At 50.2% G+C, this 18,412-nt stretch overlaps 1 protein-coding gene across 1 annotated transcript in view; it reads left to right on the top strand.

Moving 5' to 3' along the window:
• Positions 1-18,412, top strand: part of LOC139261979 (glutamate receptor 1-like) — a 631,175-nt gene that overhangs the window by 304,032 nt on the left and 308,731 nt on the right. The window contains exon 11 of the mRNA XM_070877138.1: positions 4,600-4,970. Within this exon, the coding sequence (XP_070733239.1) occupies positions 4,600-4,970 (371 nt within the window). The remainder of the gene's footprint in view (positions 1-4,599; positions 4,971-18,412) is intronic.

The following is an 18,412-nucleotide window of genomic DNA, read 5'->3' as shown; positions in this document are numbered from 1 at the left end:
ACAATTTCACACACGCAATGCGTGTTCAACTCCTCACTGCAATCAGAAGTGTTTGATCGAGACATTCGGTGAGACCAGGTATGTGCAATAAATGCCAACCTTTCCAGCAATGCACACAACCCAAGTATGAATAAAAATTACCCCTGCGTTACCATTGTAAACACCCGTCTGCATGTCAGCACAGCACTTGAGAGTCCCAAACATTTGTCTGAAAATGACGGACTACCTGGGAATGATGGTCTACCTAGGAATGATGGGCCACCTGGGAATGATGGTCTATCAGGGAATGACGGTCTACCTTGGAACGATTGGCCACCTGGGAATGATGGTCTCCCTTGGAATTATGGTCTACCTGGGAATGATGGTCTACCTTGGAACGATTGTCCACCTGGAAACGATGGTCTCCCTTGGAATGATGGTCTCCTTGGAAACGATTGTCTACCTGGGAACGATGGGTCACCTGGGAGCGATGGTCTCCCTGGGAACCGTGGTCTACCTGGGAACGGTAGTCTCCCTGGGAACGATAGTCTACCTGGGAACGATGGTCCACCTGGGATTGTCTCCCTGGGAATGATGATCTATCGTGGAAGAATGGTCTACCGGGGAACGAGGGTTTACCTGGGAACGATGTTCTACGGGTTAACGATGGTCCACGGGGGAACGATGGTTTGTCAGGGAATGATGGTCTACCTGGGAAACAGCGGCGGAGGTTGAACAGATTCCCGTTTGTCCTGTAATTTAGCTCCACTCCAGCGGGGAGCTTGCTGAGGGTGAGATGAAGCGTTGCAGCGAGGAAGATTGAGAAGAGCTTTGTTGCAATGGCACAGCCCTGCTTGACCCCGGTCCGAACTTGGATTGGGTCTGTGGTGGATCCATTGGTCAGGATCACGACCTGCATGTTGTCGTGGAGCTGGTGGAAGATGGTGACAAACTGCTGAATCTGAGGAGGACGCTCCATAATCCCTCACGGTTGACAGTGTCGAAGGCTTTTGTGAGGTCAAAGAAGGCCCTGTAGAAGGGTTGGAGGTGTTCCCTTCATTTCTCTTCTTTCTGCCGCGCGGTGGAGATCATGTCCATTGTGCCCCTTATTGGATAGAATCCGCATTGCGACTCTGGGAGGAGCTCTTCAGCCACAGGGAGAAGGTAACAGGAGCTGATGACTGCTGGACGGACCACCGCCTAATTCATTCTGTCATCACCATCAACATTGCCCCAAAACAGCGGCAGCAACAGAAACAATGCCGCAGGAATATCAACGCCAGTGCACTCAGAGACCCAGCTAAGAAAGCCCTATCCACCCAGCGCCTCGCTGCCAACCTGACGACTCCCAGTGACCCCGAGACACAGAGTGCCCACAGTACCTGGTCAGCCCTCAAGCTCTCCACAATCAGCACCTGCGAAGAGACGCTCGGTCACTCGACCAGGAAACACCAAGACTGGTTCGACAAGAACGACCAGGAGATCCAGGAGCTAATATGCCGCAAGCACAAGGCATTCTTGGACTAGAAACAGCAACACAACTCGAGGGCAAGAAAGCAGCTCGACAGACGTCTGAAGGCCGAGGTCCAACAGAAAACCCTGTGACCTAAAGAACAGATGGTGGGTGGAGAAAGCGCAGGAGATCCAGCAGCTGGCCGACAACCACAATGTGTGAGGATTCTTCAGCGCTGTCAAGGCGACCTACGGTCCAAGCACCCAAGGCCCTACCCCACTGCTGGCCAAGAACGAAGAGATGCTCATCCAGGACAGAGAGACAGTCAGTGCCCGCTGGAAGGAGCACTTCGAGGATCTCCTCAACCGAGACTCTGTCTTCGACACGAGTGTCCTCGACTCCATCCCACAGCATGCTACCCGCCACCCCCTCAGCACAACCCCAGCCCGGCACGAGGTTGAAAAGGCCATCTGACAACTGAAGAACAACAAGGCCTCAGGAGCAGATGGAATCCCTGCTGAAGTACTAAAACATGGGGAGAAGTACTACTGGCGCGGATTCATGACCTCATCTCTCTTATCTGGAAGGAGGAGAGCGTGCCAGGAGATCTCAGAGACGCTGTAATCGTGACCAGCTTCAAGAAAGGTGACAAGTCCGACTGCGGTAACTACAGAGGAATCTCCCTACTGTCGACCACCGGGAAAGTCATCGCAAGAATCCTCCTCAATCACCAATAACCTGCTCACCGATGCTCAGTTTGGGTTCTGTCAGGATCACTCGGCTCCAGACCTCATTACAGCCTCGGTCCAAACATGGACAACAGAGCTGAATTCCAGAGGTGAGGTGAGAGTGACTGCCCTCGACATCGAGACAGCATTTGACCGAGTGTGGCATCAAGGAGCCCGAGTAAAACGGAAGTCAATGGGAATCAGGGGGAAAACTCCCCACTGGCTGGAGTCATACCCAGCACAAAGGAAGGTGGTTGTGGTGGTTGGAGGTCAATCATCTCAGCCCCAGGACATCGCTGCAGGAGTCCCTCAGGGCAGTGTCCTAGGCCCAACCATCTTCAGCTGCTTCATCAATGGCCTTCCCTCCATTATAAGGTCAGAAGTGGGGATGTTCGCTGATGACTGCACAGTGTTCAGTTCCATTCGCAACTCCTCAGATAATGGAGCAGTCCGTGCCGCATGCAGCAAGACCTGGACAATATTCAGGCTTGGGCTGATAAGTCAGGAGTGTGACGGAATATTCTCCACTTGCCTGGATGGTGCAGCTCCAACAACACTCGAGAAGCTCGACACCATCCCGGACAAAGCAACCGCTTGATTGGCTCCCCATCCACCACCTTCAACACTCACTCCCTCCACCACCGGCGCCCCCTGGCTGCAGTGTGCACCATCTACAAGATGCACTGCAGCAACTCGCCAAGGCTTCTTCGGCAGCACCTCCCAAACCCGCGACCTCTACCACCTAGAAGGACAAGGGCAGCAGGCGCATGGGAACACCACCACCTCCACGTTCCCCTCCCAGTCACACACCATCCTGATCTGGACATATCATAGAATCATAGGAATCTACAGCACAGAAGGAGGCCATTTGGCCCAGTGTGTCCATGCCGGCCGACCAAGAGCTATCCAACCTAATCCCACTTTCCAGCTCTTGGTCCATGGCCTTGTAAACGTGGCAAGGGTTCTTGCCTCTACCATCCTTTCAGGCAGTGAGTTGCAGATCTCCACCACCCTCTAGTTGGAGAAATTTCTCCTCAAATCCCCTTTAAAACAATTTAAATCTATGCCCGCTGGTTATTAACCCCTCTGCCAAGGAAAACAGGTCCTTCCTATCCATTCTATCTAGGCCCCTCATAATTTTACACACCTCAATTACTCTCAGCCTCCTCTGTTTCAAAGAAAACAACCCCAGCCTATCCAATCTTTCCTCAGCCAAAATTCTCCAGTCCAGGCAATATTCTTGTAAATCTCCTCTGCACCCTCTCCAGTGCAATCACATCTTTCCTGTAATGTGGTGACCAGAACTGCACGCAGTACTCCAGCTGCGGCCTAACTAGTGTTTTATACAGTTCAAGCATAACCTCCCTGCTCTTGTACTTCATGCTTTGACTAATAAAGGCAAGTATTCCGTATGCCTTCTTAACCACCTTATCTACCTGGCCTGCTACTTTCAGGGATCTGTGGACCTGCACTCCCAGGTTGCTCTGTTCCTACCATTTATTGTGTATTCCTTTTCCTTGTTAGCCCTATAATCTAAACTGACACTCCCAGTATCGTACTGAGGGAGTGCTGCACTGTCGGAGGGGCAGTACTGAGGGAGCACCGCACTGTCGGAGGGGCAGTACTGAGGGAGTGCCGCACTGTCGGAGGGGCAGTACTGAGGGAGTGCCGCACTGTCGGAGGGACGGTACTGAGGGTGTGCTGCACTGTTGGAGGGGCAGTACTGAGGGAGTGCCGCACTGTCGGAGGGACGGTACTGAGGGTGTGCCGCACTGTCGGAGGGGCAGTACTGAGGGAGTGCCGCACTGTCGGAGGGACGGTACTGAGGGTGTGCCGCACTGTCGGAGGGGCAGTACTGAGGGAGCGCCGCACTGTCGGAGGGGCAGTACTGAGGGAGTGCTGCACTGTCGGAGGGGCAGTACTGAGGGAGTGCCGCACTGTCGGAGGGACAGTACTGAGGGAGTGCCGCACTGTTGAAGGGCAGTATTGGAGGTGCCATTTTTCACTTTAAACCAAGGCCCCGACTCCCCTCTCATGTAGAAGTAAAAGATCCCAAGGCAGTATTGGAAGAAGAGCAGAGTTGTCCCTGGAGCCTTTCTACCGACACTTAGAATCTTGGATCCATTAGAAAGAAGGAATTGCATTTCTATAGCGCCTTTCACAACCTCAGGACGTCCCAAAGTGCATCACATCTAATGAATTACTTTTAAATTGTAGCCACTGTTGTAATGTCGGAACACGGCAGCCAACTTGCGCACAGCAAGATCCCACAAAGAGCAATGAGCAGATAATGTGGTTTTCTTGGTCTGGTTAGTTGAGCATTGTATGTCGATCAGAACAGGGTCAGGGGGTGTGGGGACGGAGGTATCAGAAGCTGTAAGTGATCGGGTAATCTGTAGAGTGAGGTGACTGGTAATCCTGATGCATTTTGTCTTGCAGAAAGCCGATATTGCCGTGGCCCCGTTAACCATCACCTTGGTCCGGGAGGAGGTCATTGACTTTTCCAAACCTTTCATGAGTTTGGGGATCTCCATCATGATCAAGAAGCCCCAGAAGTCTAAGCCTGGGGTCTTCTCCTTCCTGGACCCACTGGCGTACGAGATCTGGATGTGCATTGTGTTTGCCTATATCGGAGTGAGTGTGGTCCTGTTCCTGGTCAGCAGATTCAGCCCCTATGAGTGGCAGACCGAGGAGTACGAAGACACAGCCGATGTCCAAAGCCTCGACCAGAGTAACGAGTTTGGAATATTTAACAGTCTGTGGTTCTCCCTGGGCGCCTTTATGCAGCAAGGATGCGATATTTCGCCAAGGTTGGTCCCTTAAACCTTCACCTTTGTGCATTTTCGGTCCCAGTCTGATGCCATGGTGCATATATCTCTATTCGCTTTTTTTTAATAGACCTTTTTTATTCTCTTTTTATTCCAAAAACAAATAAATTCTATGGTCCAAAAGGGGATAAAGGATTTAAATTAAAAAAAGACCCTGTTTTGTACCGAGGGTGGAAATGGAACAACGATGTACTTGCTCGATCGTTGATCTATTTCTAGAAACCATTATATACACCATCCGAGACCGTAAAATGCATAGAGTCAGTGTAGGCGCACAGTCCCTTGGAGGGCTACCGTGTTTTTGCTGCATATACCCATTTTACGGTCCACGGTTCACGTGTATATAAACAACCCGTCACCAAAACACAGCGTTGCTGTTGGGGGTGTTGAGTGTGAGGGGGAGTTAGGGCAGGTTGTGGCAGTGTGCCTGGAGCCGTGAGGAGGCACCAATTGTGGAGCGATCACCTTGTGCATGGACGCACTGCTCCTGTGCTGCCTCCAGCCTGCTGGAGGGGTGCGGGCCATGGGTGTCGGAGGGCATCAGACCTGCTTAGGCTTCCCACTGTGGGTGGAGGGGGAATGGTGTGGTGGGTGCTGATCCCATCCCAGCAGTCCACACCAGGCAGGTTTGGGGTTATGGTGGTTAGCATGCAGCTACAGTAAGTACCGCCCACCTATGAGGCTCAGAGACGTGGACCATGTACAGTAGACACCTCAAGTCGCTGGAGAAATACCACCAACGCTGTCTCCGCAAGATCCTACAAATCCCCTGGGAGGACAGGTGCATCAACGTTAGCGTCCTCGACCAGGCCAACATCCACAGCATTGAAGCACTGACCACACTCGACCAGCTCCACTGGGCGGGCCACATAATTCACATGCCAGACATGAGACTCCCAAAGCAAGCGCTCTACTCGGAACTCCTTCACGGCAAACGAGCCAAAGGTGGGCAGAGGAAATGTTACAAGGACACCCTCAAAGCCTCCCTGATAAAGTGCAACATCCCCACTGACACCTGGGAGTCCCTGACCATAGACCGCCCTAAGTGGAGGAAGTGCATCCGGGAGGGCGCTGAGCACCTCGAGTCTCATCACCGAGAGCATGCAGAAACCAAGCGCAGGCAGCGGAAGGAGCGTGCGGCAAACCAGTCCCACCCTCCCCTTTCCCTCAACCACTGTCTGTCCCACCTGTGACAGGGACTGTGGCTCTCATATTGGACTGTTCAGTCACCTAAGGACTCATTTTTAGAGTGAAAGCAAGTCTTCCTCGATTCCGAGGGACTGTCTATGATGACAACAATTAATCAAGAAGGTAAATGGAATGTTGAACTTTATTGCAAAGGGGATAGAGTATAAAAGCAGAGAAGTCCTGCTACAACTGTTCAGGGTATTGGTGAGGCCACACCTGGAGTACTGCGCACAATTTTGGTCTCCGTATTTAAGGAGCGATATACTTGCAATGGAGGCTGTTCAGAGAAGGTTCACAAGGTTGATTCCTGAGATGAAGGGGTTGACTTATGAAGAAAGGTTGAGTAGTTTGGGCCTCTACTCATTGGTGTTTAGAAGAATGAGAGGTGATCTTATTGAAATGTATAAGATAATGAGGGGGTCGACAAGGTGGTTGCAGAGAAGATGTTTCCCCTCGTGAGCGAATCTAGAACTAGAGGGCATAGTTTAAGAATAAGGGGCCGCCCATTTAAAACTGAGATGAGGAGGAATTTTTTCTTCTCAGAGGGTTGTAAATCTGTGGAATTCTCTGCCCCAGAGAGCTGTGAAGGCTGGGACATTGAATATATTCAAGTCGGAGATAGAGAGATTTTTGAGCGATAAGGGGGTGAAGGGTTATGGGGAGCGGGCAGGGAAGTGGAGCTGAGTCCATGATCAGATCAGCCATGATCTTATTGAATGGTGGAGCAGGCTCGAGGGGCCAGGTGGCCGACTCCTGCTCCTATTTCTTATGTTCTTAGGTTCTTATGGTGGTGAAACTGGGATGTAACTCTGTATGTTCCTTCACTGGTCTGCAAGAAGCATAACTGATGAATGACACCGCTGTGAGCCACTTCAAACTGTCTTCTGCTTGGCACCAGCACTTTCCAACATCTTGCCGAGTTTTGTCTGCGAACTTTATAGTGTCATACACTCACGCAATCTTTGTTTATTCATTCATTCACGGAACGTGGGCTTTGCCAGCATTTATTGCCCATCACTAATTGTTCTCGATTGGTGGTGAGCCACCTTCTTGAATATGCCTGAGTGTCTCTCTGGGCCATTTCAGGGGGCAGTTAGAGTCAACCACATTGCTGTGGGTCTGGAGTCACATATAGGCCAGACCGGGGGTAGGGCGACAGATTTCCTTCTCTAAAGGACATTAGTCAACCAGATGGGCTTTTACGACAATCCGGTAGTTTGATGGGGGTCGACTTTCCCCGAGGCCCTCACCGCCCAATTGCCGCCCAGAGAATACCGCTCAGCTTCAGCAGTTAACGCCGGCAACAGTATCCACCAATTAGGTTATTAAAACCGCCCGGAGAGAAAATGGGTCTTACACCAAGATTCTCGGCGGTTTCCAGGCAGTTACAGCCGAAAGTAGCCGAGAACGGGCGGTTCTTAACATTTTTTTTAAAATTTACTCCGAGGCTGCAGTTGGGCCTAGGGAGGGGGGAAACTCAAAAATTATTTTTTCACTTAAACAACAAATAAAAAGTTATAAAACATTCTCAAGACACTTTCTAACGTAATCGCCGTTTTAGAATTTTAACAATAATTATAAAAAAGCTTTCTTTGCAGGGTACTACTGCCTGCCCTGTTTGGGGCAGCTTTCCGCGGGCGGTTTCTCCGGCGGTGTGTACGGGTCCCCGTTGAGGCCAACCCTCGATCCTGCCGGTTTTTCTCGGCGGTGCACGTGGGCGGTCTTTTCAGAATGCGGGCGGAACTCTAAGAAATAAAGAGGAAACTTTCGCCGGGCGCTTTTCATCACAACACAGCCGTACCGCCGAGAAATCCACCGACAATGACGGCGACAATCTCGCTCGATATAAAACCGCGGCGGTGACAGCAACGGAGGGGCGGAAGCTGGGGGGGCGGAGCAGAGTCACCGCCGCGATGATGTCACCACGGCTCTCTCCTCCATTAGAGTGTCCACGATTTTAAAACTTCGGCCCACTGGGCCACCAGCGAGGGTTTCGGCCGGGCCGGGGGCCTGGTACCCAAGAGGGAGGGGGTGTGTGCCAGGCTGCCTGCTGGCGGCCCGGCCGAACCCGGGGGTATAATTGTCGGACCGACACGGCAGTCGTCCGCCAAAAAAAAACATGGCGGCAGCGGCAGTGCGCCCGCCCCTTTAAGGGACGCCGCCCCGCCGTTGCAGAAGGCCGCAGCCTCACTGGATCACCGGGGAAAAGCTTGTTTTGGCACTGCCGGGCGGGCCGAAGGTTTTCCGAGGGGAATGTCAGCGCCGGGGGGTAGCTTGGCGGTGCGCACGGTGATGACGCGATTACCGCGGATCGGCAGCAGCGGAGCGGGGCACCACCGGGAAACCTCGGGACGGCAATCGGGTGAGCAGCGGCCATTCCACCAAACATTGGCGTTCACGCCACCCCGCAGTGCGGCCGCCGAGTTGTGGGGTTAATCGGGTGAGCAGCGGCCATTCCACCAAACATTGGCGATCACTCCACCCCGCAGTGCGGCCGGCGATTTTCGGGGGCAACAGACCTTAAGGAGAGCGGCAATTTGGGCCCTTATGCCTCTATTAATAAAGCCAAGGATCCTGTGTGCTTTTTTAACAGCCTTCTCAAAGCAAGTGGGGAAGCAAGTTGGGAGGAGGACACAAAATAACAGCAAAGGGATAGAGACAGACTAAGGGAGTGGGCAAACATTCGGCAGGTGGAGTATAATGTGGGAAAGTGTGAGGTCATCCACTTTGGCAGGAAAAATAAAAGAGCAAATTATAATTTAAATGGAGAGCGATTACAAAGTGCTGCAGTACAGAGGGACCTGGGGGTCCTTGTGCATGAAACACAAAAGTTAGTATGCGGGTCCAGAGATGTTACAGTGTGTTCAGGACTCCTTTCTTACCCAGTATGTAAGAAGCCCAACAAGAGAGGAATCACAGCTAGATCTAGTAATGGGAAAGTAACCCGAGCAGATAAGAGAGGTAAGCACAGGGGAGCATCTCGGCAATAGTGATCATAACATAATAAGGTTTCAGATAAAGATGGGAAATATTTAAAATAGTGATCACTAGAATTCAGGAGAAATATATTGCACTAAAAGACAGGAACAAACTGGCAAATAATGATGCATTATGGATGAGTAAAGAGAAAAGGGTAAATTTGAAATTAAAGACTAAAAGAAAGACTTGCATTTATATGGCGCCTTTCACAACTACCGGATGTCCCAAAGCGCTTTACAGCCAATGAAGTACTTTTGAAGTGTGGTCACTGTTGTAATGTGGGAAAGTACAATAAAGGAGAATGACTCAGGTATGAAGAGGTTAGGAAAAATATCAAGAAACAGTTAGGATGGCAAAGAGAAATTACACAATTAAATTTTCAAGGAATATGAAAAGAAACATTAAAGTATTCTACAGACACAACAATAACAAAAGAGAAGTCAGGATAGGGATAGAGTCACCAAGAAATGCACACGATAAACTCACAGGTAAGGACAGTGACATGGCAGAAATATTAAATACGTACTTTGCCTCAGTATTTACCCTGGAGACTAACACGGTGGACATGATATTAGAAGAAATCAAAAAAGATATAAAGGCCAGAATTTTCCAGGGTGGTAGCGGGCGCGATCGGAGGTGGGTCGGGTGGAAAAGGTGTTATTTTGGGAGTGGGTCAGGAACCCGCTGTCACCCCACACCCACACGCCTTTCCACAGGTGCGTCTGTTAGTGTTGACCTGACCCGACCCGACCAGCAGAGGTGGGTGACCCAACTTAAAGTTATTATTAGCTTGTTTTCAGACCCTTAACAGTGGTTTTATACTTACCTTTTAAAATTATCTGCATGGCCACGGGATGCACGCAGCTCGGGAACCACGTCTGTCAACCTGAGGCGGGAGTGGAGTGGCCATTGCTCCAGCTGATTAGTTGACAGCATCAAATTGTAATATAAAGGCTCCCGCCTTCAGCGGAAGCTATTTCTTCCTGCATTCTCGGCACAGATTCTGCAGGCTGCACGTCTTTTCAGCAAAGTCGCCAGCCAGTGTTGCCTCGTTGGAAGAATCTCTTTCACCATTGACAGATCGCTTCCATCATCTCTGCTTCGCCTGCCATCTGTTCCAGCAGCATGGATGCCGTTTATCCTGTTTCACCTTGGTCCTCAGAATCTGAGCACAATCAGCCTCAACAACAACACCAACCTCCTCCGCAATCACCTGATGCTGCACAGGACAGAGGGCATCAGCACCCGAGCACATTGCTGCCCGGGAGGTCAGGGGTGCCTCATCACTGCCAGAGTTACTTCACTTCAAGCTGTAGAACCATATGGCTGTCACATGATGCGTCAGGTTGGCACTGCCTGGCACCAGCACTGTAATGACCAAGCTATTCCTTTCACACTCACCACCATTGCGGGGGTTACTGTTATCTCTCACCATTCACTACAACTCACTAAGGCACTTACAAAGATGTACACAAATCTGTCCAAGACCGGAAAGTGTTGACAATAAAGATTTTTATGTTTGGCAGCACACACACAGAAACTTTACATAAACATTGGATAAAACACCCAGTGGCTACTCTTGTGAATCTATCTGTGTGTCATCTTTCTCTTCTGAATGTTTGCACCGGGTGCTACCCCTGTGACTGCAATAGTGGTAGAGTCTGCCTGCTCACTGCCCCACTGCCTAGGAGCTGGAGAGCACTTTGCTGCACATCAGTGGGGCCCTGAATACCCATGTCTACGCAGACATCGCTCCTAGGCACGAGGTGTTTGAGTCCACCATCTATTCTCCATAGTGACTGTGAGTGGCACATTGGCTGTTCCAGGCAGGTGGCCATCCTTTCCATGGAGGACCTAGTCACCATCGCCTGCGACACGGTGGTGCTCATGTTGGAGATGGACTCCTCCATTCCCTGCACATTTGCAGATAATGTGCTCGCAAAACCGGTCAGAGCCCCCTGCATTCCTGCTGCCCCTCCAGGATCGCCCTCTCTCTGGATGGCCCCCCGAGGATTAGTGTCTGTGTGCAGCTGAGCAGAGCTGGGACTGTCCTGCCCCCTCCGGTGAGGAGACTCCACTGCTGTCCCTGTCTCCACCCTCTGCTCTTGCTCACTTGTGGGCTGTGACACACCAGGGGACAACACTCCTCTATCTCGGGTGGGACCCACCGAGGTGCGTGTCTCTGCACGGGTGCTGGGCGGGCTCGAGTCTGGTGATGGTATGCCCTCAGGGGCTGGAGGCTCGTCTGAGGAGTCAGCTTCCTCTTGCCCCTGGATAGTGGGGTGGGGTGGGGGGCTCCTGATGGACCTGTGGGAGAGTGAAGCGAGGAGTTAGATATGCCATATGAAGAAAGGGCACAGATACCATTATGCACAGGTTGGGAAGGCAGAGTGATGTGGATGTGATGAAAAGCACAGCAGGATGAAGAAGAGAACATAAGAACATAAGAATTAAGAGCAGAGTAGACCATCAGGCCCCTTGAACCTGGGGCTCTCCTACAGCTACATGGCATACATCGTCACTCCGATGGGCATCGATATCAGCAGCCACTGAATGGTCATAATGGTATCTGTGCCCTTTCTTCATATGGCATATCTAACTCCTCGCTTCACTCTCCCACAGGGCCATCAGGAGCCCCCCACCCCACCCCATTATCCAGGGGCAAGAGGAAGCTGACTCCTCAGACGAGCCTCCAGCCCCTGAGGGCGTACCATCACCAGACTCGAGCCCGCCCAGCACCCGTGCAGAGACACGCACCTCGGTGGTTCCCACCCGAGATAGAGGAGTGTTGCCCCCTGGTGTGTCACAGCCCACAAGTGAGCAAGAGCAGAGGGTGGAGACAGGGACAGCAGTGGAGTCTCCTCACCGGAGGGGCCAGGACAGTCCCAGCTCTGCTCAGCTGCACACAGACACTTATCCTCGGGGGGGCCATCCAGAGAGAGGGCGATCCTGGAGGGGCAGCAGGAATGCAGGGGGCTCTGACCGGTTTTGCGAGCACATTATCTGCAAATGTGCAGGGAATGGAGGAGTCCATCTCCAACATGAGCACCACCGTGTCGCAGGCGATGGTGACTAGGTCCTCCATGGAAAGGATGGCCACCTGCCTGGAACAGCCAATGTGCCACTCACAGGAGCACGTGGTCGCTATGGAGAATAGATGGCAGAGGCTCATAGGTCTCCCGTCTAGGAGGGATGTCAGCATAGACGTGGATCCTCATGGCCCCATTCAGTGAGATCACGGCTGATCTTCGACCTCAACTCCACTTTCCTGCCCGATCCCCATATCCCTTGATCCCCTTAATTTCCAAAAATCTATCGATCTCAGCCTTAAATATACTCAGACTGAGCCTCCACAGCCCTCTGAGGTAGGGAATTCCAAAGATTCACCACCCTCTGAGTGAATAAGTTTCTCCTCGTCTCAGTCCTAAATGGCTGACCCCTTATCCTGAGACTGTGACCCCTGGTTCTAGACTCCCCAGCCCGGGGGAAACACCCTCCCTGCATCTACCCTGTCAAGCCCTGTAAGATTTTTGTATGTTTCAATGAGATCACCTCTCATTTTTCTAAACTCGAGGGAATATCGGCCTACATGATGTGGCTTTGTACTTACATTTCCTGATCGAATGAGATCATTGAAACGTTTGCGACACAGCATCCAGGTCCTCCTGACCACATCCCTGCTGGTGACTGGCTCTGCAATTTGCAACCAGGCTGTTTTGGTGTCCCATTGGAAGGGACGAAGACCTCCCTGCATGCTCTGACTCCCTCCATAAGCATATAGAGAGATGGTCGGGGACCCTGGGCCTCACTGCAGTTATTGTTGTTGTTTGCAGCTTCCCAACGTTGTAGTACACTGACAGCGCGATGTTGCATTGGCATTCAGATACAATGCAGCCATGGCCCCTTTAAAGACCTCAGCTGAAAACATATCATCGATGACACCATCAAACACTGCACCATCTCATTGGGCCGGGTAACGCGCTGGGCGGGCTTAATGGGCCCCATTAAGGTAAGTCCGTTTTCAGCCTAGGAAGGAGCCAGCAGCAGGGTCGGGACCCACCATGGACTCTGCCCGCACCGGACCTGCCCAGGTGGGTAAAACTCCAGCCGTAGACATTACAGATAGAAAGGGAAGAGATAATTGATAAACTGATCAAGCTTAGAGAGGATAAAAACCCAGGTCCAGATAGCAGAAGTACTGTTTCACAGATATAACAATTCATTCGAAAAGAGAATACCACCAGCGGACTGGTGGACAGCCAACGTGATCCCTGTATTTAAAAAGGGGGATAGAACAAGTGCAGGGAACTTTCGACCAGTTAGCTGAACATCGGTGGTAGGAACGATAATGGAATGTTTACTTAAGATGTAATAGAAAAACATCCACAGACTGAAAATACAATAAAGACAGTCAGCACGGATTTCCAAAAGGGAAGGCCATGCTTGACCAACCTTCCTGAATTCTTTGAAGCGGCCATGAAAAGGCTCGAGGGGTCAAATGGCCAACTCCAGCTCTTATTCGGGAGGATAGGGAAGGAAAAAACACAGGAGGGGGATGTTATACTAGAGAGTTCAAAGTCTGAATCTACTCCTGAATCTATTTAGTTAGAGTTAAGGAACAGACAAGTAGCTGACTGTGTACTATCGACCCTCGAAATAGTGAGAAGGAGATAGAGGAGCAAATCTGGCGGCAGATTTCAGAGAAATGTAAAACTACTGTAGCAGTAACAGAAGGAGACTTCAGTGACCCTAATATAGGGTGGGGGCGGGGGGGTGACAGGGTAAAGGGCGAGGAGGGTGAAGAATTCTAAACTCTGTACAGGGCAACTTTCTAACTCAGTGTTTCCAGCCCAATGAGGAAGAAGCTGTGCTGGATCTCGTTCCAGGGAAATAAGCTGAGCATGTTGCACTGGGAGAGCATCTGGGTAATAGTGATCATAATAGAATCACAGAATGGTTACATAAGAACATAAGAATTAGGAACTGGAATAGGCCATCTAGCCCCTCGAGCGTGCTCCGCCATTCAACAAGATCATGGCTGATCTGGCCGCTCCCCGCCCACTTACCCGCCCGCTCCCCATAACCCTTAATTCCCTTGTTGGTTACAGCACAGAAGGAGGCCATTTGACCCGTCGAGCCCGTGCCGGCTCTCTGCAAGAGGACGTCAGCCAGTCCCACTCCCCTGCCCTTTCCCCATAGCCCTGCAATTGTTTTCCTTCACTTACTTATCCAATTCCCTTTTGAAAGTCACGATTGAGTCTGCCTCCAGCACCCTCTCAGGCAGTGCATTCCAGATCCTAACCACTCACTGCGGGAAAAGTTTTCCCTCATGTCGTCTTTGGTTCTTCTGCCAATCACCTTAAATCTGTGTCCTCTGGTTCTCGATTCTTCCAAGGAGTATACTAAATCATGTGTTTTTATGCACAGAGGAGTATTCGAATGCTATTCGAAAGCCTAGCATTATATTTTTGCCAATCACCTTAAATCTGTGTCCTCTGGTTCTTGACCCTTCCACCAATGGGAACAGTTTCTCTCTCTATCTACTCTGTCCAGACCCCTCATGATTTTGAACACCTCGATCAAATCTCCTCTCAAACATATCTGCTCTAAGGAGGACAACCCCAGCTTCTCCAGTCTATCCCCATAACTGAAGTCTCTCATCCCTGGAACCATTCTCGTAAATATTTTCTGCTCCCTCTCTAAGGCCTTCACATCCTTCCTAAAGTGCGGGGCCCAGAATTGGACACAATATCCCAGCTGGTGCCGAATGAGTGTTTGATAAAAATTCATCATAACATCCTTGCTTTTGTACTCTATGCCTCTATTTATGAAGCCCAGGATCTCGGCTGCTTTTTTAACCGATTTCTCAACCTGCCCTGCCACCTTCAGTGATGTGTGCCCATATACCCCAGGTCTCTCTGTTCATGCACCCACTTTAGGATTGTACATAAGAACATAAGTACGTAAGAATTAGGAACAGGAGTAGGCCATCTAGCCCCTCGAGCCTGCTCCGCCATTCAACAAGATCATGGCTGATCTGGCCGTGGACTCAGCTCCACTTACCCGCCCGCTCCCCGTAACCCTTAATTCCCTTATTGGTTAAAAATCTATCTATCTGTGATTTAGTTGTACATTTAGTTTATGTTGCCTCTCCTCGTTCTTCTGACCAAAATGTATCACTTCGCACTTTTCTGGGTTAAATTTCATCTGCCACGTGTCCGCCCATCCCACCAGCCTGTCTATACCTTCCTGAATTCTATCACTCCCCTCCTCACTGTTTACTAGACTTCCAGCTTTGTGTCACCTGGAACTTTTGAAATAGTGCCCTTTACACCCAAGTCTAAGTCATTAATATATCATCATCGTAGGCAATCCCTCGGAATCGAGGAAGACTTACTTCCACTCAAAAATGAGTCCTTAGGTGGCTGAACAGATCAATACGAGAGCCACAGTCTCTGTCACAGGTGGGACAGACAGTGGTTGAGGGAAGGGGTGGGTGGGACTGATTTGCCGCACGCTCCTTCCACTGCCTGCGTTTGGTTTCTGCACGCTCTCGGTGATGAGACTCGAGGTGCTCAGCGTCCTCCTGGATGCACTTCCTCCACTTAGGGCAATCTATGGCCAGGGACTCCCAGGTGTCAGTGGGGATGTTGCACTTTATTCGGAAGGCTTTGAGGGTGTCCTTGTAACGTTTCCTCTGCCCACCTTTGGCTCGTTTGCCGTGAAGGAGTTCCGAGTAGAGCGCTTGCTTTGGGAGTCTCGTGTCTGGCATGCGGACAATGTGGCCCGCCCAGCGGAGCTGATCAAGTGTGGTCAATGCTGGGGATGTTGGCCTGGTCGAGGACGCTAACGTTGGTGCATCTGTCCCCCCAGGGGATTTGCAGAATCTTGCGGAGACATCGCTGGTGGTATTTCTCAAGCGACTTGAGGTATCTGCTGTACATGGTCCATGTCTCTGATCAAGAAAAGCAGTGGTCCCAGTACCGACCCCTGGGGAACACCACTGTATACCTTCCTCCAGTCCGAAAAACAACCGTTCACCCCTACTCTCTGTTTCCTGTCACTGAGCCAATCCCGTATCCATGCTGCCCTGTCCCTTTATTCTATGGGCTTCAATTCTGTTGGCAAGTCTATTATGTGAGATTTTGTCAAAAGCCTTTTGGAAATCTCTGTACACCACATCAACCCTCTCTGTTATCTCATCAAAAAACTCCATCAAGTTGGTTAAACATGATTTGCCTTTAACAATCCATGCTGTCTTTCCTTAATTAATCCACACTTATCCAAGTGACTGTTAATTTTATCCCGGATTATCATTTCTAAAAGCTTCCCCACGACCGATGTTAAACTGACCGGCCTGTAGTTACTGGGTTTATCCTTACACCCTTTTTTGAACAATGGTGTAACATTTGCAATTGTCCAGCCCTCTGGCACCAACCTCGTATCCAAGGAGGATTGGAGGATTATGGCCAGTACCTCCGCGATTTCTACCTCTACTTCCCTTTATCTGCGGCCACTCCTCCCGCTGCCCCACGTGTCTGCTCGCATGTTTATCAATTTAGAGACCTTGGGTTCTGTGGTTCCACTACTCCTTTTCAGTTGAACTTCTCCACCGCCTCTCTCCTCTCCACCGCCTCTCTCCTCTCCACCGCCTCTCTCCTCTCCACCGCCTCTCTCCTCTCCCCTGAATTCCTGCCCTCACAAATGTCCTCCACCCTGCGTGAGTACCACTCCATTTGCGGTTTACCCAGCTCTGTCTCCATCCTCTCCTCTCAATCTCAATATCATTAGGTGTAAAGTAGTTTTGGAAAGGGAAAAAGAAAATTCAAAGGTGAAAATACCCAACTGGAAGAGAGTCAATTTCAGGGATTTGGGAAGGGATTCAGCACAGGTGGACTGGGAACACATGTTAACCAGGAACCAGGAAATGGGCAGTGGCAGGCCTGAAGGTGGAGATAGTTCGGGTACAAACCCAAGCATATTCCCATAACGAGGCAAAATGTTGCATCCAAAGCTAGACAAAGGAAATAGAGGTTAAAATAAAACAGAAAGAAGAGGTATATGACAAAGGTCTGGTTCAGAATACAGTCAAAACCAGGTAGAATACAGAGAGTCCAGGGGCAGATTGAAAAAAGATATGGAAAGGGCAAAGAGAGAGTATGGGAAAAGATTAGTGGGTAACAGAAAAGGAACCCCCCCTCCCCAAATCTTTTATAAACATATAAAAAGTAACAGATGGTTAAAGGAATGGTGAGCTGATTAGGGACAAAAATGGAAATCTTCTTGTGGAGGTAGAGGGCGTGATTGAGATACCAAATGAGTACTTTGCATCTGTCTTCACAAAGGACAATGACATTAAGGTCACAGTAGAGGAAGAGGAAGTAGAGATATTGGATAGGATAAAACGTAAATAGAAAGGAGGTGCTAAATAGGTTGTCTTCACTCAAAGATAACGAGTCACCCAGTTGGGTCCAGTTGGGATGCTAAGGGAAGCTAGGCTGGAGATAGCAGAAGCTCTGACCATAATCTTTTCATCCTCCTTGGATATGGGAGTGGTGCCAGAGGACTGGAGGATTACAAATGTTACACCCTTGTTCAAAAAAGGTGAGAGGGATAAGCCTGGTAACTACAGAGCTATCAATCTATCATCAGTGGTAGGAAAACTACTAGAGACCATTGTCGAGAACAACATTAATCCTCACTTGGAGAAACACGGGACAGCCAACGTGGATTGTCAAAGGCGAATCGTGTCTGACTAACCTGATGGAGTTAATTGATAAAGTAACAGTGAGGGTAGATGAGGGTAGTCTGGTAGATGTTGTATATATGGACTTTCAAAAGGCATTTGATAAAGTACCACAAACAGACTGATTCAGAAAGTAGAAGCACATGGTGTAAAGGGCCGGTGGTAACTTGGGTATATAATTGTTTAAGGGACAGGAGGCAGAGAGTAGTGATAAACGGATGTTTTTCCTGACTGGAGAGAAGTATGCAGTGGGGTTGGAAGAGGATCATTGCTTTCTTGTTATAAATGACCTGGACTAGGGTCCAGAGAGAACAGGTTTGAGGGTTGAGGACGATACAGAACTTGGCAACATAGTAAATAGAGAACATGAAAGCAGCAGCCTTCAGGAGGACACAGACCGACCATTCAGAGAAGGTTCACTCGGTTGATTCCAGGGATGAGGGGGTGCCTTATGAAGAAAGGTTGAGTAGGTTGGGCCTATACACATTGGAGTTCAGAAGAATGAGAGGTG

The sequence above is a fragment of the Pristiophorus japonicus genome, chromosome 4 (genome assembly GCF_044704955.1).
Source record: "Pristiophorus japonicus isolate sPriJap1 chromosome 4, sPriJap1.hap1, whole genome shotgun sequence".
Taxonomy (NCBI): Eukaryota; Metazoa; Chordata; class Chondrichthyes; family Pristiophoridae; genus Pristiophorus; species Pristiophorus japonicus.
The sequence above is the reverse complement of the archived record's forward strand: the minus strand, read 5'-3'. Positions and strand labels throughout refer to the sequence as shown.